We start from the raw sequence: 24,686 nt of genomic DNA, 5'->3' as shown, positions 1-24,686 counted from the left end.
AACACTGTTCAGTAGACATGAAGTGAATTTATCCCCCAAAAGACTTATTAAAGTTGAAGGTTTCTGATTGCTCATATTGTATAAATACACAGCTTCACTGTGTTGCAAGCAAAGGCTTTGATTTTGGGTTTTGTGGAACAGTGTTGTGCTTAGATGAGCATAAAATTTGTTTAAAACACTGCCTGTAATATAGGCGAATCAATCTCATGTTGGTAATTTCTAGTGTAAGGCATCTTTAAGTATTTAATGTTTTTTGTGTACAGGCATTCTCCACGTCAGGGATGTATTTTTCCTAATTTGGAAAATCTGTTCCAGAAAAATCTGTTTGGAAAGCTAGTTCGTTTATAAATCCCTAATTTATCCCTAATCCCTAACTACCTCTTACCTATGCATTTTCACAGCAACATTTATGCTACTGCTTACTTGTGGGAGAGCTGCAACTCTACGTAGCATAATTCAAGTTCGTGGTTCAGTAGGTGGCAAAGGAGTGAATTTAAATCTGATCTTTATCTCCCTCTAGTGACACACAGTTTTTCTCACATACTTTTACTAGTGGTGTCTGGAAGTTTTACCATCACGAGTGCATATGGTATCATTACTATATCTGTTTTGGATTTTTGACCAGAACATAAAATGTATGTTTAAATCTATTTTTACTTCAGACAGAAGTTCCTTTTCTGCTTTATAAAGGGAAGGGGGGGGGGAAAAAGATCATGGTATTTGTTGTTTGGACAGCCACTAAAATATAGTGGGCTGATTTATTTATAATTGCATAGTTCAGGAAATGTTTTCTCTTTAAAAAAAAAAAAAAAAGTGGCTTTGGCAAATTCATAATAAAGATGAAGAACCTGATTAATTTTTTTCACTAAACTCTTAATTTGAGTGCTGAAAATTAGTTTATGAATTTATCAAATCACAATATTCATGGTGATACTTGGAGCAAATTTCCTTATTTATCCTATATTTATGCTTCCATGTTGGTGATTCCTCTAGACGTTTAAGTCTTTTCATTCCATATAAAAATGGGCAGTGATAAGTTTTTAAAAAGAAATTGTTGATATATTTAGAAAAAAATTTGGATTTCAGCATTTCACTCGTTCTTTTAATTTTGAAAGCACTGTTTTACAAACATGTTGCAACAGGTATGCATTTATGGTTAAGATAAACTCCTGGTGGGGTTTTATTGATAGTATAGTAGTAAAGTACTGTATAATTTTGGTAGATCCTACCAGCACATTTCAGTGCAATTCTGTGGATTTAAGTTCTCTGAATTAAAACTAGTTTACTACCTCAATAAGACTTCAGTTTAAAAGCTTTTAGGGAAACAGTGTTCTATCTGCTAAACAAGCAATTCAAGGGATCTCTCCAGTTAGCTTCTGGCTTTTTCAGGATATTTGTTACATGCTTTTCTTTAACTGTATATACCCACCACTTTTAGGGTTTTTATGAAGAAAGAAAACTTGGCACTTCCATTCAAATTGATAAGTTGCTTAGTTCAACTTGATTGTGTAGGATACTTCTATAAATCATGAAATGAGGGAAATAAATAACTCTTGTGAGGAGCACTGTATTAAACTACATGATTAACTTTATAGCTCAGTCTTTAATTTGTTGTGGCCACACCTCTCAGGCACAGCTGGGAGTGAGGTTTGCTTGGAGCTTTTCCTCAAAATCAATAAGGTTTAAAAAAAAAAAGTTTTTTGCAAACTGCACATGTGGGTTTAATCAGTAATTAACACTAATGTTAGAAATCAGACTGAGTAGGTCAGAGCAGAAATTAATAACTGTTTGCATTACCCTGTGTCTTTGCAGGCAAGTCACTTTTCTATGCTTAGTTACTCAGGGACTTTCTGGGTTACAGCAAACTTTGCACTTCCCCTAAAGGATTCCTACCAAAAAAAAATATCTTTCTTTCCATCACTCACAAGATTATTATTATCGTTTTTTTTTTTTTTTTTAGGACTTCTTTCACTGGGCATCTGGCAGGGATTCTTGTTGGACTGATGTACACCATGGGACCTCTGAAAAAGATCATGAAAGCCTGTGCAGGTATATAATTTGGTTTGACTTGTAAAATCTGCATGAGCAACTTTTAGTCTTAAAATTCAGTAAACCTTATATACTTGCAGACATTGAGGCAATTCCAGCAGTTTTTAGGGGATTAAAGATACACTGACTGATAAACTGAATGCAGAAGAAAAGCTCGCTTTTTTTCTTTACTTGTTCTTATCTGTGTTAAAGGTGCCTTTCAGGAGTCATGTTTTTACCTTTGTTTTTAAATTACATATTTAAAGTAAAATCTTTCGTGTAAGATGCCAATGAAAATGTCATTTTAAATGGAGTGGTGAAGCTGTAGACATGTCAGAACACAGTGCGTTTCTATGATGGTTTTCTGTTGCTTGTATCCATTCATGTGGAAGCTGCTAAATTTCAAAAAAGATTGTGGGATGCTTGAGAAATTGTTGCAAGATTCCCCAAGCTTTCCAATAGTGAGTTGATATGGTTTTTCTTATTGTAGAAGTAATTTTTTAAAGGTAGAATCTTTAGACATCTTCAGACAAACAATTTTAAATATAGCCCTACAAACTTTCATATGAACATGCCCTTAAACTTCAGTGTTTTAATTAGAAACCTGAGCCCTGTTACAACAGTTGTGCTGGACTTGGTTGTCAGAATTTTTGTCCGATTACTTAATAAGTTGGGCACCTTATTTATGTCTGTGCCATTAAGTTGACCATGGATGTGGTGTTTGTACAGTGAAAAATTACTTGTTCAGATGTGTGCATTCTCATGGGAGGTTTTATCGCAGTTTGGTGTTAGTCTGTCATATACGCTTAAGTGGAAAGCAGTTTTAAGTGGAAAAATAAAGATCGAAGCATCAGAGTTCCTACCCTACTTGAGTAAACTCACTACTTATTTAAAAGTTAATATTTTTTCTTTCTGTGGCATGATGAGTATTAGGACTGTTGAGCATTGGATTAGGTTGCATAGGGGAATTCTGCAGTCTCCATCCTTGGATGTTTTCAAGACCTGGCAGAATAAAACCCTGACTAAATAAACTGGTCTGATATCATAGCTGACCCTCCTTTGAGCGGGTTTTGGGCTAGGGACCTCCTGAGGTCCCTTCCAAACAGAATTGTTCTGTCATTCTGGGAAGAGCCATGGCACTGTTAGTGAAACATGCTGTGGAGATCCTGCTGCTGTGAAGGTTGCTGTGTAACTAAAGACTGGAAGACGGGATTTTCCATTAAACAGGTGATTTTTGTCAGCAGAGCACAAACAATGCAGTGTTATTCCAATCCTAAGGTCTCTATGCATTAACCCATTTTTACAACTGTACAATCTCAGTGCAGAAATTATTCATTATAAGTTCTGGAGAACATAGGTTGGTTTGCATCTTTCTAGTCTACTTGGGTATGTTGATTAAATTTGATTCTGTGTTTTAAAGAGATACTATGATTATTTTATTCTAATAGTGCATGCATTATTCTTATATTTAGGTGGTTTTACTTCATTCACTGATCCTGACAGGCCAAGGGACTACTACGCAGGTTATTCAGGTAAATGCTCTCACCCGCTTACCAAAACACTTATTTCAGCTCACTTTCAGCTTTACAAATATGGATATCATTTTTGCTAATGATAGAAAACCTACCAAATATTCTGCCTGTATGTGCACTTGCTAATCAAAATCAAGTTGTCTGGCCTTGTCTTTTCCTACTTGGGGAACTGTTGGATGTGTTTTGTACAAGAGTCTTTAAACCTTAAATTAAGGTTATGACTTTATAAAATGCTACCCTGGGGCAACACCGTCCCTTTCGTAGAGTCTGCAGCAAGGATGAAATTGTCTACCAGAAGCATCCTTTTAAACATTGGTAAATCTGCCCTGATTTGGGAAACTTACCCATTCCTTTCTAGGATCCAGACTACAAAGGGAGTGTGAGCTACCTGTTTCCAACTGGCAGTCTCAGGCCAGTTACAGATGTTTGCTGAGCTACAGTTACTGTTCTGTTGCATTGCTCTGTGTTCCACCGTTGTAATGACCAGATCTTCCTTCAGTATGCCACTACGGTAGCATGTGGAAACTAAGAATTTATATCAGAAAAAGGAATTTGATTTGCTAATGGGGATAAGAATTTGCACTTGACATTTAAACTCTGTAATCTGTTGCATTCGCTCTATAAACACCAGCTGCTCAGAGTGTGGGTGGGTGTAAAAGACAACTCCTGTGGAACAGGAGCAGATTCCAAACTGCCCTTAACTTCTTTTCCAGGTCTCCCTAATCAGGGAGAAGGGAAGATATTTCATGTAGTATATTTAGAATGATGAATAATGACATAGCACCAGAGAAAAAGATTTGGTACACTGATGAAAAATAAATTTGTTTTGTGTTGCATGTCTTGGGCAGTCTGTGAAGTAACCATGGTGTTGCTTTGAGTTGGTGTGGATGAAAGGAAGATAAAGGAGCAAGGTTAACACAAATTATCCTATCTTGAATGCTTGGCTTTAGATGTAAATAACTTTTTTTTTGTAGTAAATTGAATACTCTGAATTGATTTATAATTGTAATTATAAAAGATATATATTTAGTATGTTCATTCCCTGTGTATATATACATCATAATTTTCTTTTACCTATTCATAGGAGTCTTCATGCAAGAGTTAACCTCTTGCTTTTTGTATGATATAGTAATGGATTTCGCTGTCTGTGAATTAAGAGAACTTTCTAGTATTGTATGCTAATGATGCATGTGCAGTACATTCTTACCTTGATTAATTTTTCATTTTCTGGTATTGGTGATTTATTACTTTCTGACTTCAAATACCAATTAAATAAAAAAAAATAAATAGATGATAAGAACAGATTTTATGAACCAGTACAGAGAAACAGCTTTAGAAGGAAAATAAAGATTTCAAGTGTGATTCTTAACACATTCAGCGTTTGGTGACTGAATTAGGTTTTCTCGAAATGCAGTTCATGAATAAAGTATAGGGACACTTATTTTGATTAATAGGAACACCTTGAACATGTCAATATTACTGAGTTGTTTCTCTTTGTAAAATAAAAGATTGCAGCTTTGTCAGCACTTACATCTTGATGACAGTGTAAAACATCACACAAAAAATTTACAATAGAGCAAACTTAAAATGACATCCTTTTTCATCAGATAGCACCATGATTTTTATAGTCTTCATGCACGCCCTTTTGAAGCCTCCAGAAAATAGATTTGTAGCTAAAACAATGTTCATTCAGATTAGCATAATGCAGAGGGGAATGAGAGGAATATATAAAGATCGCATCTGAAATATATATCTATGTCAGCTAAAAGGTATCCTGCAGTTGATTTTATTTTTTTCTGCAGAACTGTCTCTTAAATATAGCCAGTATGACTGAAAGGCTTTTAAAACTTGTTAACAATATGACTAATTTATACAGATTTGAAATTATGTATTTATCTCTTTTTAGCCAGAGGAATAGCAAATAACTTGAGAAATGGCAGAAGTTCAAGTTACGGGAAGATAATACCAAGTCTTCACTGCAGTTGTATGAAAATTTCTGCCAGTGTTAGTTGTTGTATGTTCCAAAAAGGAAGAATTTACAAATGGGCAAAACTACTTTCTTGTGTGTCCATGTATAATGTGCATTTGCATCCATGCACACACACATGGATATAAAATTATATATATCCTTACTTTGTAGTTTGTGCTTGGTATTAATCACAGAAACTCCACAGGAAAGTTATACATTAAATCTATATAACTATTGAGATATCAACATCAATAATAATCCTGCATTAATCTGAAGATAAGAAGAATGCCATGCTGTACTTGTCACACAAATATTTTCATTATTTTTTTCATTTGGAAAATCTCGTCTAAGTTTTCTATCACTTGGAGAAACTGGCTGTGTTTCTGTACTTTGATTCTTCAAAATCTTCTGTCCGGGTGTCTAGAAGAGAAGTTAAATATCCAAAGTTTTATATACTGACAATACAAAAGAGGAATAGAAAAACGGCACTTCTCTCCTTAGTTTTACTCAGCAGAGGTTTTCTGTGTTCAGGTTTAGATTGTGTTAAAGGAAGAGATTCTCATTCAAGTCTCTTGCCAAGTTGTTTTCTTTTCTCTTAAATCCCAAAAGGATTTGGGTGGATGATGGTTTGTTCATGCTTGTTTTGACAGATTTTGTAAGTGGTCAGAAATGCTTGGTGGTCACTAGCAGAGGCAACATACAGTGGCTGTGGCATTAGATGAGATCTGCAGTGTGTTTTGGGTTTTGTTAGTTTGTTTAGAGCAGACATAGCACAAATTAGTTGCATATTTTCCTACGAAAAACACAGAAGTCTTAATCCATATGCATTCTAGTTTCAAACATTACTTGAATTTAGGATGACAGTCGGCCACTAGGGTGAAATGAGAGACAGGTGGAAAAAAGCCTGAAGCATACCTGTTTTGTGGTTGCTGTTTCAGTGACGTAGATAAGGTGTCCTAGTAATGATGTTTAAATGTTAAAAGGAGATGATGAAAATCGTCTTTCAATTTGATTGAAATTTTAAATAATGGTAATTCTATGTCACTTATTTATAACTGATAAAAGATGGAGATGTTTGATGCATCTTTCTTGTTGTTATTGTTCTCTCTCCTGTTACTGTAGTCTGGCTTTGCAAATTACAAAAATGTATTTTGATTTCTGGCATATCATAAAAATCCTAATAGTTTTTTTTCTTCTCTGTGGAAGAAAGATAAAGATAATGTCTGGCTTCCTCCCCTCCCACTGAATATCATCAGTTTATTTTCCTTTAATTTTACAGATTATTATTATAGATATCCAGATTATCAATACACAACACCAAGGAACTACTACGATTATACAGGTGGGCTTACAGAGGAAGAACAGCTTGAAAGGGCAGTGCTAAACAGTCTTAATGAAAGAGGTAAGGCTTCTATTGCATTTCATATATCAGATTATGATTCATATTGAGGTGGGAGGAACATGGGAAAGATGTATTGTTCATGATTTATTTCCAGTCTTTTGACATCTATTCAGAAATGGACAAATGTTTACTGGTAGAATTTTCAGAGAATGACGTGAGGATGGAGTACCATTCTTTGTGTAACTGCATTTATTAGTAATTGCTTACTGTTTGATTTACCTGCTACTTCTATAGTAATAGAATTGCTTTTATAACAAACAAAACTGAAGTAAACTAAGTTGCTGTGCCAAATAAACCCCTCACATTCTAAAGAGTAGTAGGGAGCAGTATAACAGAGGAATCGATGCTGCCAATATTTAAACTTTTTGTGTATATTTTGCTTTTTATATGTATTTGAGGAGCAATGTACGGATGTCTTACTCTTCACATTTTCCTCTTTCACCCTAAAAAAAGTTTGTGCTAGCTAGTGGAAAGACCAAAAGAAAAAATAAAAGCAGTTTAGGAATAAATATAGTATTTGTTTTTAATTGCAAATTATTAGTTGAATTGGTATAAAATATATTAACTGGGATATACTTTATTTTTCTATAATGCAAGTAAAGTCAACAGAAAAAATTCTTAGTACAATATATTTCTCATTCTGAAAACTTGGATTAGAGCGAAAATATACTAGGCTAACAATACATTACTAAAGCATCAGGTGTAACGTTTACATCAGTTGTGCAACATTTTTATATTTAAGTGATGAAACAAAGGACAAAAATTACTGCATATGTTGTCTGGTATTGAGATTTTTAATATCAAAAACTGCTCTTTAATCTGTTGTATGTCAATATATGACTTCAACCAAAGGCTTTATGTTCTCCTTAAGTTGACAAAGCTGAAAGGTTTCTTTTAAATTTGATGAAGCTCTAACATTAAATCTTAATAAAAATAACCTGACTGCCACTTATCAATGTAATTTTTCTTCTTTTGTTCATAGTCTTGGTATTCTAACTTCCTGGGTGCAAGGAATCATTCATTAGGAAAAAGATGAAGAAACTCATACTTGTCACTACAACTCCTAAAACACGATGCACTATTCATTAATCTTTGCTTAGAAAAATAATGTACATCACTGGTTTATGGCTGTTAGAAATATCAGACAAAATATGAAAGTAAATATCTTGACAAGTCGTCATCACTTTCGCACTGTCTGTGATCATATATATTATGAAGGATGTTGTGTTATCTGGAAGATAATTTTTAAAAGGCAGCAGATGAGGCATTGTTGTATATGAAAAGGTTTCTTCAGTTTGAAAAATTGATTAACATGTTTTTTAATGTAAATACAGCCTTTTGCTTTACATGTATTGTGAGAAGTTACTTTTGAGGCCGAAGTGCAGTCTTTCAGGAAAACTAGTTCTAAAAAAGTGGTTTTTGTAGTTTTACGTATTTAGGCTTCTAACTGTCCATAAATATTGTGAGACTATAAACTTAAAATCAAAAACAAAACAAAACAAAAAAACACTATTTCCTGCAGCAAAATTAATAGTGGAAGAAGTTTTAGAAATGATAATAATCTGAGCAGTTCCTTTTAAATCAAACTTTTCAGAAAAACTCAGAAGCTGGTGAGGGTCTTAGCTTTCAAGCAAATTAATAATACAACATCTAGTCGGTCTGGTCTGCCAGCAAAAGTTGGCAAATTAGATATTGTTCATGCTGTTTTAGACGTTTTAAAACAAAAACCAGCAAAACCACCACAACAAACAGGTAATATCAATATTTTGTCCTATATAAATTTGTCCTATATAAGGTTTTGAGAAGGAATGGGTCTAAAGTGAGCTTTAATGGAAGGGATATTTTTTACTTTACTGACATTTTTACTTGATGTTTTACATCATTTTTTACAGATTGATTTTGAGAAAAATCTTTCAAAGCTTTTAAGTGTTTTGGAATGTGTTGTCTTGCAAGAGCACGAACCTTGTTTGTATTTTTTTGTGTTTTTATACTATCAACACAGTAAAACTGAATTTTTGTTTACTTGTTTTTCAAAACACTCTATATAAGACTCCTGCTCCTGTGAGCTTTGTCTATAACAGCTGAGTGCTAATGGTTTTTGAGTCATTGGAGCCTAGGCATTTAATGGATGCCTCATGCCTTTGGATGAATGATGACTTTAGATGTAGTTTTAAAGCCATTTGATATTCTTTTGAGGCCTTAAGTCACACTGCAGAAGGAAAAAACATAAATTATTACTCAAATCCAAAGCGTCCAAAGATGTCAAATTCTGAGCTCACTGTAAAAAATATATGCACGTAGGAGTTGGTATTACGATAAAAGAAAATGCTTTTATTTTCACTGCCATAAAATGAAGTCAGTTTGTAATAACAATGACGAGATTATGAGAATATACAAAACTGGACAGCATACATTTTAGTCTTTCATGCATCAGTATGGAACACCTGCAGCTTTCCATTTGTAGCCTTAAATAATCTACATCACTATAGGTAAGTGCTTTTTTCTGTTTGCTTTTTGAAGTACTGTGCTGTATTTGGACAAAGATAGATTTTCAACTGTAAGAGGAAATGTATTCTTACTTGGAGAATGCCCTTTGAAACCCGAGAAAGAATTTAAATAGCATCTCTAGCTAAGTATGTCTCGCTAGCAGATAACTGGCATACCAAGTCACATTTTTAACTTCAGTTTGAGACGACAGCATTTCTTATGTCTATGCTCGTGTCTGTTTTCAGTGCTAGTTAAAGTTTTTAAACCTCACAGATAAGTGAAGTGGGAAAATATATTGTATGTTGTTTCCAATGTAGTTTGGTACAATTAAATTTATATAGGTGGTATTTTTAGTGGTTTCACAGCAGTGCTTTAATTTTGCAGCTTTCTCTGTTTGTCACAGTACTTTAGTTTGGAAAACTAAGACTTCAGAGCTCAACTTTGAAAAATATTTCATAAAACAAGCTACTTAAAGGTTAAAGTTACCTATGGGCACATCTTATTTCCAAAAGAAAGTAGTATAGAGTTTGTAATTGATCATACCTGCTTCAGAGTGATAGAAAGGATGAAATGAAATGTATTGTGGTAATGAGCAAATAGAGTATTCTTCCTTGTCAGTCTGAAAAATAAAGCTTGAGTGAGTACTGTCCTTTGAACAGGACACGTTTTTCCTTGAAGCATGGGATTTGCTGTAGCTTGCAATTATATGGATGATGAAACAAGTACTTAACATGACTAAAAATTGCCGAACATAATTTGAAACAGGCAGCTAAATGGATGTAAAAACAGGTACCAGAACCAAAATTCAAGGCAGTATTTCCATATCTTTTTGTTTCCAACTGTGGAATTTATACTATCACATTTGCTCTGTAGCGTGGCTGAAAACAGACATAATTTTTTTTTTCTTAGACAAATGTATTTATTAGGGTTTTTAGGCCACAAAGTGTACCATTAGATTTGGAATGTTGATCCATTCTCACAAACTGCTGTGTTAGTATCCCGCTGAGCTTTTAAAAGACTCAGTGGCATAGTCCAGAATTTTCTGGTAGCGGTCATTGTCCACAAGTGAAAACTAATTTGTATTAAGACAGGCAACAAGTTTAATCTAAATAATTATTTTTATATAATCCCATACATGAGTTTATCTAAACCCAGCATAAAGGTACTGTCTTTCTACTTAATCTACATTCAGATGTTCCAGAACTGCAATTTTATTTTTGTGCCATATCCTGAAAAATTCTTTAATAATAATAATAGGTATCTAATGCAAGAAAAAGTAATTGCTAGGGTTGTTTATGTGAGATTTATGTAGGCACTGGTTTTGGCAGTCTGTCAAATTGTCATAATGACCTAAGCTCGTTTACTAAAAAGAACTTTTATATTCTTTCCATCACTAGTTTTAGATATTGTCAAACAAGAACCAATGTAAACAGCATTAGTTTTCTTTACTTTTTATTTTCATTCTGATTCTCATAAAGTAATTTTATATTACTCACAAATTACAATAACTTCTCCTTTAGTTAAGTCAGATAAGGACATTTACTGTTTTAATTAAAATTTATTTATGATATTTAAATTATATGGTTTTACTATGAAATTAAAAATATATGGCTTTCCATTTTGGTTTAATCCTTATATTAGTAGCTGTATATGGTAACCCCGGTATACCGTCTCTCTTGTTCTTATCTGTTGTTTCCTTGCTATTTTGCTCAGAAGAAATATCTGGATTAGTGTGGGATGGGGATTTTTGTAGTGGTGGGTGGTGGGTATTTTTGTGAGCTGGACTTCTAAGTTTGTCTTTCAGTCTCAATAATGTTAAGAATCCCCTGCGTGCTCATGTCTCTGCACAAAAGAATTTTTCTCTTAAGAAGAAAGTTTTTAAACATGTAGTTTTTGTATTTTGTGGTTAAAGTGAAATATGCATATATTAGATAGTCCTCATAAGTTTCAGTGCAAATATGCATTTCTTTGATTCTAATCTGATTTAAATTAAAGAAAAAAAATCAAAATGTTTAGATGGCCCAGTATGTACCAATCATAGGTACATCTGCAATGTGGTTATGAAATATTTAGTCATCTGGCTTAGCAGTCCTCTGAATTTAAATTTAGTTCCCATTTCTGCTTTCTTTTATTGAGATTGGGCTTTTTTTTCTATTTAGGCTATGAAACTTGCTAAATCCATTGAAGATTGTGAGTAGTATGAAACAGAAATGCTATATAATTCCATTTTTCTCCAGGCGGGGTTGTCTTTCCTCTTTTGCTATGGTAGGAATGCCAGTCATTGCATTTAAATGGTTTTCTGTAGAAATGTCTTAAAATAAATTATATGCTTCGATACGCAGTGCATGATATCAGATTAAAGTACATTTCATAAAGTCACATGCTATGATCGGCATCTGATTCTGAAAGGCCAACTTTTCCTTTAGTTGGTCTTGGGTACCCAGAAACATGTTCTGGGAGAAAAGCTCTCTCCTTCAAGTGAAGTTCTTGCTCTGAATATCTTCAGAAATAACTTTCTAGCATTGCATATGTGGTCTATGATACTGATTGCTAGCACTTTGTTTAGGCAAATTTCCAGGAAATTTAATTGGTAAATATTTAGCATTTTCACGTAAAGTTCTGGTGTATGCTTGGTGTTAGTAGCAGACCATAGTAGCCAGAATTCTGTTACAAATACTTATTGATTCCTGGTTTCCTAATGCTTTTGAACTTCAAAATTTTCCTGAGGCTAATAAGCAAGTTTACCATTGGAGCTTTCTTCTTTCCTTGTTACTATTTATCTAAAAGATAAATATCTTGTAAGTTAAAAATAAACAAAAATCCAAACCAACATGCCTAGGAGTAGAAATGTTCATTATTGATAGCCGCCGATTTTTCTTTATTGTATAAAATATCTTCCTAATTTCATCGAGCAGTTCTTTTTCAGTATTTATGAGACACAGATAAGCAAAATCCTGTCATTTTGTTTCAAAACTGCAGACTGTGCTTGATTTTTGTCTTGGGTAGTTGTATTCAGACAGCATTCCAGTTTCATTTGCAATATTACTTCTGCTTCCCAGACTCCATAGTTAAGTAGATAGATACCAAGTTTCAGATATAAATCTGTCAGAAGTGAAGGATTTGGTTTGTCTCAGGAATATCTCATTCCTTGAAGGGACCCTTGTCCCATTTAATTTTCCATTTCATGTGCTGCACTGATATTTTAAACAAATTAGAATCTCTTAGTAAAGTGATGAAATTGCACTGGAAACTAATAAATTAGGGAGTTCTCTAGCAGGATCTCCCAGTGAAAAGCTAATACTGTCGCTCTTTTTCTAGCAATAGAATTGTAGCAAGAATCATAGCTAGAGTTTTCCAGCAACAGAACTCAATTTCTGAAAGAAGATCAGTGATGCGTAGTATTAAAACAAAACAAAAAAAACTATTTTTGAGAATAAAAGTTCTGATTCTCTTGGTAGTGGTGATAAATGCTCACCAGATATGTAAGAAGAAGCACCACCAAGCCTTTCACAACAGGCTTGGTGTGAACCATAGACCCATGACCATTTGGCACCTATGAGTTACCGCTGTGTGACAAATCATTCTGTAAAGCAAAGAAATGGTTATATTCTGAAATCTCAATTTACACACATGAACTAGTTAGCTTCAGAAAACTGAAATAGTTGCTGCCCTTTGCTTTCTAAACTGCTGTTCATTTAACTTTGCCTGAAAGGTGTTGGACTGAAAATTGACCATTTGGAAGCCTCCTTGTGCACTGTTAAACTATTTCTGTTCCAGTAGCTGCGCAGCAGTGGAAGTTACATGGGATGGACAACCAGAATTCACAGCTCCTTCAGATCTAGGACTCTCGTTTTTGTATGTTGACAAGCTGTATTCTTTATCTGGTTTAGAGATCTTAAATCAAAAGCATGGTCTAATTAATTCCCTCAGAAATATTGGAATGGATGTAATAGTAGTTGCTTTAAACTTCGTATACACTTGACCTCTAAAGATAATGCTATGTATATTCAAATAGGTGTAGGTATTTTGAAAATACTGGGTTTAGACTTGAATCCCTTACAATCCTGTCTTAAATCTTGTGCATCTTGTTCGATTTGTTTTATTTTTAGCTTTTTTTTTTATGGCTGTGCCCACTTGCTTCAGACACTAAAACACAGGTAATAAACAGTTCAGGACCAATTGTGCTTGGTTTGAGAGGAGACACTGAGGTATTGGTATGGTTTCATTCAACGGTGACAGAGTGTTCAAGATTTTAAATTATGTAAAGACTAATATAGAATTAACATAATCAGGGAAAATTATTTTTTCTGCTGTCTCTTCATGTCATCAGTGCTGCACATCTTTCTTGTTCTCCTGTCTGTAGGATTATTAGTATACACGAATGCATATACTTTGGTGTTCATCTAGATGAGGCGAAAATTCCTTTCAAGTGTGGTGTGTAAAGGGCATTCCTTCAGGTGTCTGGAGGAAAATGTACAAAGAGAATCATACAATCATAGAATGGCTCGGATTGGAAGGGGCCTTAAAGATCATCTAACTCCAACCCCCCTGCCATCAGCAGGGATGCCACCCGCTAGATGAGGTTGGCCAAGGCCCCATCCTGCCTGGCCTTGAACACCTCCAGGAATGGGGCATCCACAGCTTCTCTCAGCCTTTCTTCGTAGGAGAGGTGCTCCAGCCCTCTGATCATCTTTGCGGCCCTCATCTGCACTTGAATGCTCATGTGGTACTCAGTAGTTGGTTCTCGGCCTTTTCTACTTCCCTTCCTGCCCATTATGCAAGAGCACCGTACACCTCCTTTGCCTCTTGCCTTTGACACAGTCCTACATCCAAAAGAAAGCTAGTTCAACAGCTTAGTGAACTGGAAGAGCTGAGCTGTGTTCTGTTAAATGATCATTACCAGAAACTTTTTGATGCAAAGTCCAATTATAAAGTTGTTGATGCAGATTAATGTGATTGGGAACAATTTCTATTCTGTCTTTCCTGAAAAAGTTCTGCCCAACTGTTATATACAGGATTGCCTCAGGTTTGGGGCTTGCTTGGGTGCAGTACTCTTGAGTTGTGTATTAAGGGGATTAAAAAGATGTCAGTAATTTAAAAGTAGGACTTATTCTACTTGAATGATGAAGTGTTCCCACTTATGAAAGTGGGAAAAAATAGATTATTGAAGCATTGTGATGCTAGTACACTTCAATAGTTTAGAACATAACTTTAGATTCTGTTTAATACCCTAATACAGTATGCCTTTCAAGGCTGTTCTGCTCCAAGTTTTGTCCTGGTATTTGCTTTTCTCTAGTTTGCCCTGGATGTAGCACTGTGGTGAGTTTACTATACTCAGTATTTAATACCTGGAGATGATGGCACTCATTTTGCAGTGCAGCACATCTTTCATTCCTTCTGTCAAATGCTTGGTACTATATCCTGTATTTTTGGAAACATTGCCTTGAAGGGTTAACTTCCTTTGGTCTTTAAGCAACAAGTCACAGTGACACAGTAGTTCCTAGGTTCTGATTATTGATACTAAAGATTTTATTGTATGTCTTAATAACCATTAATTTTGTTTGCATTAAAAAAAAAGTATATGATACTGATACATTTAGATCTTCATGCTAAAAGGTATACAGAATGCTGCTTTTTTCTCTGACTTCCTAAGTATGCAAGAACATTTTGGAAGGTATCGCCAATACAGCTTTCTTTTGGATGCTTTTCTTCATGGAAAAGTGTCAACTGCCAAAGAAAAGTGAAAATAGCAAGAAATCAATAAAGAAATAATTAAATCTTCAATTGTAGTTAGCAATGTTTTGCTTACATTCATGCTACATTTATAAATGCATGGTCTGCATATGGAGTAACTCTGTTCTTGGTGCTTTGACCCAAGACGCAGTGATACAAGTGGGAGTTTTTATATCAACTTCAGTGGTCTCTGGACACTTATTTTTTTCCTTAGTAACTGGGATGTTTTTGTAAAGGAACAAATGTTGTTACTTTCACAGTGGGTTTGGCAGGGTCACCTTGCTGGAGAACAAGCAGTTCTGCTTAACAGCTGTGGGCATAATTAGAAGAAGCTGTGTGTGGGCTACGTAAAAACACTCTTCCACTCTGGAGAAAGTGGTAGTTGCTGTGGAGTGGCTTCAGTCTGCATTGGTGTTTCCATTCATCTGGGTTTCTTGGTCCTGGCATTGGGAAATGGATATTGTTTAGAATTTCTTTGTTGTGTCTTTGTTAGGCATGCAGAAATGACCTAAAAGAAAGACAAAGCTTTTTTTTTTTTTTCAAATGTGATTTTAAATATATAAAAATTCTTAAGAACACTAACAACTTTAATTTACAGTTAAAAGCAGCTCCAGACTAAGGTCAGTGAATAATCCTAATCTTGGATTTACCCATTGATTTACTATTTCTTCTCTTGTAGTTTTATCACTGGATTAATTTTATAGACTGGATATAACTTGCAATTTGTTTATTGAGACTATCTTAAAAATAATGTTCTGGACCTCTTCCTGATGTCTGACTAAATAAATTACCATATTCTAGTAGTTTCAAGAAAATTAGAAATCTCCATGCTGCGTCTTGTTGGCCAAAGTCACATCTACATCCTTATGGTCCGAAGGCCAACTGTGTTGTGTCCCTTCTATAATTTTTTTATTTTTTTTCTATTGATAGTCTGTAGCTTGCATTTTAAAAAATATATAATTATTTTATACACACATAATAATTACACATGTTCCCTGCTGTTGTCAGTGTGCAGGTAGGTTTTACAATTATGCTCAAAAGGAATATATGGGACACTTTCGTCTTTCATCTTTAATGTAGTACGTGAAGTCGTGTAGATATTGATGAGCAAGCTCAGCTGGCCCTGAAAGCTGGCTGGATGTGATCAGAAAGTCTTACTGTCATTAGCTCAAGCAGGTTTTTGTGCTAATGAATTTAGTTATATTTAGCAAGCTTAAGTACAGACAGAAATGATCCATTCTGGAAAGGATTAATTAGACATCGCCTCAGTTACATATTTCAGATGTGGTTCCCAGGCAAAGCATTGTAAGGTGGCAGTGAGTGTGAAGTCTGCACTTGTTCAGTTCTTTGGTAACCCATCAGAGGCAGTGTAGCACCATTTATATCGTGTTGTCCATGAAGAGGTGTGGCTAGCATCTATGTTTGATGAACCTGAAAAAATCTAATCTTTCTGTGTGTTTTTCAAGAGGGAGAAATGGTGATTCAGATAAGCATTACTTGAGACTTTTTGCCTGTATTTATCCAATTGATTACACAGCTTAAGTGTTCAGCTAGGCAGTTTTTGATGTGTTACTATGACATGATATGTAAAGGAAGAATAATGCATTTATTTAGTACTTTTTAAAATCAACCTTATGTGAAGCAATGTTTGGATGAAAAATAGAATCTAGTTGAAAAAATGTATCCAGTTAGATTTCTGGATACTTTTAACAGTTTTTTTAAATGGAAAAACAAGCCCATTTGCCTTATTAAAGAAAGGAGTTTCTGCATGTAATTAAAGAATTTGCCAGAATTATTTCTGATCCTGTTGGTATTCAGGATTTTTGAGATAGTGCTACATAATGAGAGTTTTACTGTCTCCATTTGCAGTTATTTGAAGGTGGATATGAAGATTGCCTTTTCAATGTCTACTTTTATTTCCTTAGCTGAACAAACAGAAATGCAGAATCTTGTACACAGCATGAGCTCAACAGAAAAAAAAAAAAAAAATGTTAGATCAGAATCTGGCAATGTCTTCTGCTTTTAGGATATCCGTACCTCTCTGGCTTACCTGTGGCAGTATGTACATTTCCTAACTGTTGCTATTTTTGTTTTTTAATGGATAAAAAAATACAGATTGTAATAAGGATTAATAGTTTCACATCAGCTCTGTTAAGACAAAAGTAAATTTAAATTGTGGGTTTGGTACAGAAATGACCAGAAATTCCCCGTGAGCTTTACAATTCAGAAGCATTGAACCAAGTTTCACAGCATCACAGAAATATTTTCCAAGAACAGGCCTGTTGATTTATACTGCTGAGGACAGAACTTGGGTAACTTCCTAATTCTACGCAAATGTGTAAGGGTGATGAAATTTTACTTGTGTTTATTCCTTTTTGCCAGAAGAAATTTTCAGACCTTTGAGTTTGATTTTTGTCAAACTCTTTGTACGATTTATTTTGTTCATGCTGTACTCCTGTCTTAGACCTCATTTTTAGGGCTTTACTTCCTTTTGTTTTTTGACATTGTTCATTACTTGATTTGTGCAACTTACTGGAAAAACAGTCCAGGACAATAAAATACAGGTCATGTGAATAGCAAAATAAGTCACTTAAGTAATTTTATAAAGTAATGAATGTCTTAGTATAATTCAAAAGAAGGAATTAGAAAATACACATAAACGCTAGTGAATATGCACTAATGAACCAGAAGGGAAGAATCTGCATAGAGAAGAGCATGGAATAACATAAGGTCTTCAACTTTTTTTGGAGGATGTACTGTGGATGCTTGAAATAGATGAATATAAACTAAAGAAATGAGTAAAGCTTGCTATTTGCAGCTGAAGACTTCTATTTGATTATGCTGAATATGCAGTCTACCTGGAATTCTTCTTGTAGCTGAAGTTAATCTATGTTTTCCTTACTGCTCTAAAGAGAAATAGATATCTTCCTGTCTTAACCTAAGGTAGGTTAAGTAGCATATCTAGAATAGGTCAAGGTTCCTCTTGAGTTGGTTAGCAAATCCTTTTCAATACTTGGGAATGAAAGATACATTTGAATTTGTGTATCGACTATGTTGCTTAATGCATGTCTCCTTGTTAAGTAGACTAAACATCCTGAGACTTACTAGATCATTGGAGAATGCAGTGAGATTATTTTATATCAACTCTCCTGTAGTATCTTGAATACGCAGTAGCTAGAGGAAGCTAACCCAAGGCACTGACTGATAGTCTGGTCTCTAAGTATGTGCTTCTAACAACTTTTGTTACTTTAACAAGTCTGTCTGGATGATAGGAATACAGCAAAGATTAGACTCTGAGGCATGATTAAACTAAATAATTAAGTTCATGTATGAAGGCATTAAGGTATTTGTGTTACCCAAAACAGGCCCTCAGCCCTTCTGGAGGGAACATTTTACATGTTTCTCACTGCTATCATCTGTCTTAGAAACAGAAGAAACCGTGTGTTCAGTATTGACCTGACCTGCTCTTCTAACAGTCCATTTGAATCTGGTTTCATTGTATGCTACTTTTCCTCCTAACTTCACTAACCCACACCTGACTTCCTACTAGTTTGATCTTTCAGTTGTCAGCCCTTCCACAGCACAGCACACAGACGGTTCGTAGGCTTCCCTTCTGCAGATCTTTACTGGCCACCTTGCTTTGTGCCTTCCAGTTTGAAGTTATTTTTGCTTTGGAAAGGATGTTCATTGGGTTATGAAATATTGTAAGCCCATGTATGTCTCAGCAAAACAACTGCTTGTTTTTTTCTTTTTGAATACGCCTTGTATAAGAAAGTAAAATGAGGGAAAATAAATGTAGTAAATGAACATTTAGCTCAGCTGAATCTTTTTGTTAATGAAAACCATTCTGCCCATGCTGCATATGAACTGGTGTTTGTTTTTTTTCAGACAATGAGATTGTTCTTGGATTTTAAGTAAAAAAATTGAGAAGCAATTTGCCCTTTGCTAAGGTCTAGGATTTCCAATACACATTAGCTTTTTGTAGCATTCTGAACAATTTTTTCAAATGTCCATTTGCTGTTGCTCCTATGCACGTATATTTATAATTTTCACAGTATTAAGATAAACTGTTGGAGCGCATTATAAAAGAGATGGCATCATTTCATCACTTAAACTTGATGAACTTGCTAGCATGGCATGCTGTTTTGCAATGGAGAACCATGCATCTAGATGGGGTAGAGTGATGGTAGGTCCCAAGGAGTTCATGTAACATTTGTCAGTTAGTGACGTTGCATTTTTCAGAAGCAGGGTAACAGCTTAAATTATTTTGAGAATTGTCTCTGGTAAATTGAAACAGAGGGACAAACTGAAGATAAAATACAAAAATATGAATTAAGTTGTCTGTATATTAATTAATTTGAAAAATACTTCTGAACATTGCTTCTCATTTTATAAACATTTATGTTGTTGCTGCTTAGCACTGTTTGAGCAGCTGTAGTTATCTCTGAAAGCACTTTCCAAGAGCTTGACTGCTTGGCAAGCATGGAAGAAATCCTGAACGTGTTTTCAAAATCCTACATTTGGTTAGCACTCTACAAATTAAAATGCTCTTGTAAGTGAATAAGAAACTTAACAGAACCCCTTTGTAAATTGGACTTCCTGATATTATGCAATAGAAACAACAGGCCTTATGTGTTCACTACAAACAACTTCTGATACAGGATACAGCTGCAGTTAAAATCCATTTTTGAAAATTAGCTTAATACAGTATTTGCCTTTGGTTTTTGATATTGCTAATATAAATGAGGTTCTGAGGTGGATGTTTAAGAAATACCAAGTATTACAAAGACTGTTGTGTTAGCTTTAAAGCTACTTTGTTTATCCTTACCTCTGTAAGTGAGCTCAGAGAACGGTTTCTCATTTTTGTTTCCCAAGGCCCCTTGGTTGTGTGTAACCACAGCCTTTCAATCTTTTCTTTGCTCTGTAACTTAATGTGAATTGTGAGCAGTTGCTTTGCTTTGTTTTCTCTTGCAGTGCCAGGGCAGAGAACCTTCCTTCAGTCTTGGTGTGATATTTCTGCTCACATTAACTTATAATTCTCTCTAGCTGAGCTGCCACTGGAGTTTATTTATGAAATTGCTTGCTGCCAACAGGATGGGAGTTATGTGCATCTGGTATTGGTCAGCACATGTTCGACTGCTACACTAAAAGCAAATACAAAAGCTTATTTTGCCAGAAGTAGCTACTGAGGATGTTTAAATATTCTAACAATCTGGAGTTCCCTGTGTAAAGTAGGGACTGAGAAAAATGTTTGCTCCCAGGTTAATACGCGCTAGACTTTGGGGTTTGGGAGTTCTTTTGGTGGTGTTCTTCATTTCGGTGTTTTAAGAGCAGTTGTTGGAAACTGACAGTCCTCGAACCATTTGAACTGGAAATAATCAATTCCCAATTTTCTTTGTGTTGCGATGCTTTGGATTACAGGATATACGTGCATTTTTTTCAAATTACAGAACAAAATAACAGTTGTGTTTCATTGTCTTGTAGATTTTGGTGGAGCAACATACAATACTGAGCGGCGACCCTATGGTTTTTGGTTTCCACCCGAGCAGAATTCAGAAGAGGAAATAAGAAGGCAAAGACTTCGTAGGTTCGACAGAAGATGAAGTTGGCAGGTGTTGATGTAAATTGTAAAGTGCTATTCAGAGTTAAAATATTTGCAGATTTATTCTTTTATTTTTACTATTTGTTGCAAAACTGCAGAAGATTTTGTGAGTTCAGGCTCCAAATTTGAACTTGCATAAAAAAATGAGTTGGGAATCGAAACGTGATCTTTGCCAGTCTCCATTTTGATGTATGTTAAATCTGGAAGAAGACTGATGGTTTCACCAAACTTTTTCCCTTCGAAGTTCTTCTTTGTACCTTCAAGAATTCATTGGCTTTTTGGCTGCTGGTATTCTCAGACAACAGGTTTTCTTCATCCATCACAGAAAAGAATAATACCTCCGAAATGTAATTTTAAAATTATGCAATTCTTTCCTACATATTTCCCATTTTTCTATGATGAATAACTCTTGGGATTGGCATGTGAATTGTCACTTGAAAAGACTGCTTTGATGACAACAGTTAGATCATAAGAGTTGGGCTTAAGCTTTTCCGCAGTTTTGCAAACTGTGTGAAAAATAGTTGAAGCTATTGTTATCCTAAGGAGTTACGTAATAGAACCTTTAGTGTTGCAGTCTTCCTCAAAATGTGCCATGTAGCGTAGAGCTTAAGTGTGATAAAACTGAGTTCTAACTACTTATTCCCTAGAACCAATCCTAATGTTTACATTTTCAATTAAAAAAAATTAAAAAACGTGCTTTTACAGAGTTGAAATTACTTGTTGTTAGGAATTTTATGGAAAGGAAGGTGGGGGTGGATATGCCATGAAAATACATTTATTTGTTAACTTACTGTTTTGGAAATAACTATTTTTCCTTTTGAAGAAGGCTTAGAAATTATATCGTGTATGCTGTTTACGGACCTATAGAAATTCTACTATTTCTCTGTATGTATCTCATCTGAGGTCCAGTCCCCATGCTGTTTGCAGACTTGTGGAGATCATACCTTAATATAGTTTACCTTGAGTTCTTCATTTTCTAGAGAGCATTTCTTGGCCCAACTCCAGAGTAGCTGGCAGCAGACCAGAGAGCTCGGTTGTCACTTTGGACGGGACCTCTGTTCGCTGCTTGGCGCACAGTGCCTGTCCTGCTTGTGGCACATCTGCCTGTTCGATGATGTAAATTAGCAAACCTGAAGGTTTTTTGAGTATCGAACATTGAGAAAAAAATACTCATTGCCTAGATGTTTTTTTACCTTGTGATGGAAGAAATTCGTCTGAATCTGGGAACACTCCTGTAACTCTTTTCAGTCCTGAAGAGATGTGCTTGCACAGGAATGATTCCATTATTGTCTTTAGGCACATAATTCTTTGAATCTCATCAACGCTCCTTTACTAAAGTGTTAGGATGAGCAATTTAATAGTTTCTTTTCAGGTATCTGTGATCACCAGTATGTGCTTTATAAAGTCTACCTCTCTATGGAGTTAGAGTGTAAAGCAGTGTTGTATTTTTCATACAGAAAAGAAAAACCCTGAAACTAACACCTTCTGGCTTTAATTAATGTATGTAGGGGAAGCTTTTTTTAGTAGAAAAGTGCAAAAACTGTTCTCCACCTGTGGCATTCTCACTTTCACCGTCTATCTTATTTATACCTGTTGCTGATTGTATGCCAAGAAGCAGCAGCACAAAAAATATTGTTAGGTTGGGTATGTTCAAGGCTCTGAGAGACAACAGATACGGCTGCAATGCGACTTTGGATGGATGTCCTTGTTGAGGTAATACTAAAACACTGATGTTATGCATAGTGTTTCCTTGCAGATTCTAAGTTAGTAGGTAAGTGATGGTAAATTTCTGTATTCTTGGTTTTGGTTGTTTTTCAATATATGCTTGTCTTGTTTGTTATTCTGTGGCTACTGAATGTCCTGAAGAAAACAGCAGATACTTGTACCTTATTGCAGACTAACTTTTCTATGCCTTTTAAATTAAATATCAAAAAAATGCATAGAGTTTGCATATTTTGCTCAGGGTACAATAATTGTGTGTGAAGAAGGACGTAGCATTGTTTCCCCAAACTGAACTTAATGCTCTGGTCAAAAGTTTGTGTAACTAAAGTAACAGTTTAGCAGACAAGAAATTATTTTAAAACACTGGATTTCACTAGCCAGTTGAGGGGGGGGGGGGGGGCGTGTAAAATCAAGAACGTGATTACAAATTTAAAAGCACTTGCATGCTTTTGTTAAGGAAGGATAAATACCAACCACGTGAGGAGTAATGCAGGAAGTTCCTCATACTTATGTTAATAAAAATGAGAGCTCTTGTTAGTATGTCTCATACGAAGGATCTGTTTTGGTCCCCCTATTGTTCTTGTTTTGTCAAGCACTTGCGATTAAATGCCTATAAAAACTGTCAGTACTAATAGTTGTTTTCACTTTTTCATATAAAAAATTGGAATAAATTTTTGTACATTTCAAATTGTCTGTTTTTCTTTATAATAGTAAGGCATATATTTTAAAAATAGCAGAGCTGCCGCAATATTGTTAGACATGAAGGCTGGTGATACAGAGCGGGGCAGATGATTTACATCAGGACTAATTTTTCTTCTTTTTCTTTTAATGACTAATTTTTCTTCTTTTTCTTTTAATTTTTCTTCTTTTGAATTTGGTGGAAGTTTTAGGATTGGATTATTGGGCAGTTTCAATATACATGGTGTTTTGGAAATTGTAACAGAATGATTCTTCGGTTGGGCCTTACCATCTGTTAGGTTGGGAGCCCTGATGGTGGTAGATGCAAGTCACAGATGAATCCCTAACATATGCTGGCAAAAATTCATGTGTATATAAATGTATAAGTATATAAGTGTACATAAATGGGTCCTCCACCTTGGAGAGTTTGACTGTTAAGCAGCTGACTATATATAAAATATGGATTTTTAAAGAAAAAGTAGTTTGGTTTTTAAAAAAAAAAAAAAACAAACAAACAACAAAACACTTTAACACCTGAAGTTTGGTTCCTCTGTTTCAGGAGCTGTGATTTCTTGTGAATATTTCGTGCTTCATCTAAACTCTGTGATCAAGTACCATGTAAGAAATTCCACCCCCTTAATTAATCAGCAGACTTGTTAACAGGTCCATTCCTGAAACTTAATGATTAAATGACCGAACATTTTACTGCTTATAAATGTTTTTATTGCAGTCCAGAATTATGATGTGGTTAAATGTGTTTAACTTTTAAAGTTCTTTTCCCACTTCTGTTTTATCTTGAAGCAAAAGCAAATAACGTATTCATGTGTGTAATTTTTTTCCTGGCAGTACCACTTCTCCTAAGGGGTAAAGTGCCCTAAAAAATACTAACAAAATGGTATTCGTACATGTCCCACGTCACAGCAGGGGAGCTTGTGCTTGATGAGTGTCAGTGGTAACATTGTTCTCAATACAGGCTGTAAATGAGATCAAAATCTGCCCTACTTCCCTTAAATTGTCATCGCTGAAAATCAGGGTAAGTAAATACTGACAATCTTCAGCTTTGAATTCTAGAACCCTTTCTAAAGGAAAATTACTCTTTCTGAAAGTCTAAATTTAGTGATACTCATATCCATTAATTGCAAGCTGAGACAATTAGAGAAGGAAATTTTTCCATAAAATTTCATGTGGTTTAGGTATTTTGTTTATATTCACAAATATGCTCAGGGTAAAGCAACTGGGTTAGTAAAAGACAAGAGTGAGCATACATGTGGCAGCAGTCTTCTGCTGCATGAGAACAGAGAGAAGTTCACCTCTGTTACTCACTGGCTACTAGAAACTTCCTAATTTGCAGCAAAATGTAAGCAAAGGATTTCTAACCACGTTGACAGTGAAGCTTTATAATAAGCTAGGGATACTCTGCAGTTTCGTTTCCTTCCTCAGTCTTTTTGGAGCAGGTTAGACAAATATCTCTTTAGGAGTGTTAAACATCACTAAGGCAAGAGGAAGTAAACAGTAGGAGAGCAATGGATTGTG

At 34.9% G+C, this 24,686-nt stretch overlaps 1 protein-coding gene across 4 annotated transcripts in view; it reads left to right on the top strand.

Annotated features, from left to right (window-relative positions):
* Positions 1-23,161, top strand: part of RHBDD1 (rhomboid domain containing 1) — a 38,416-nt gene extending 15,255 nt beyond the window's left edge. For 3 of the 4 annotated variants that reach the window (XM_035545078.2, XM_050712617.1, XM_035545079.2), the window contains exons 4-7: positions 1,961-2,049; positions 3,501-3,560; positions 6,809-6,931; positions 20,636-23,115. In XM_035545078.2, coding sequence (XP_035400971.1) covers positions 1,961-2,049; positions 3,501-3,560; positions 6,809-6,931; positions 20,636-20,754 — 391 coding nt within the window. In that variant the 3' untranslated portion in view covers positions 20,755-23,115. Of the gene's footprint in view, positions 1-1,960; positions 2,050-3,500; positions 3,561-6,808; positions 6,932-20,635 lie in introns of all 4 variants that reach the window. The other variant, XM_035545081.2, reaches the window with a different exon arrangement.
* Positions 23,162-24,686: the final 1,525 nt, after the last annotated feature.

Source organism: Cygnus atratus, chromosome 9, assembly GCF_013377495.2.
Source record: "Cygnus atratus isolate AKBS03 ecotype Queensland, Australia chromosome 9, CAtr_DNAZoo_HiC_assembly, whole genome shotgun sequence".
NCBI classification, from domain to species: domain Eukaryota; kingdom Metazoa; phylum Chordata; class Aves; order Anseriformes; family Anatidae; genus Cygnus; species Cygnus atratus.
This window is presented reverse-complemented; position numbering and strand designations above follow the sequence as displayed.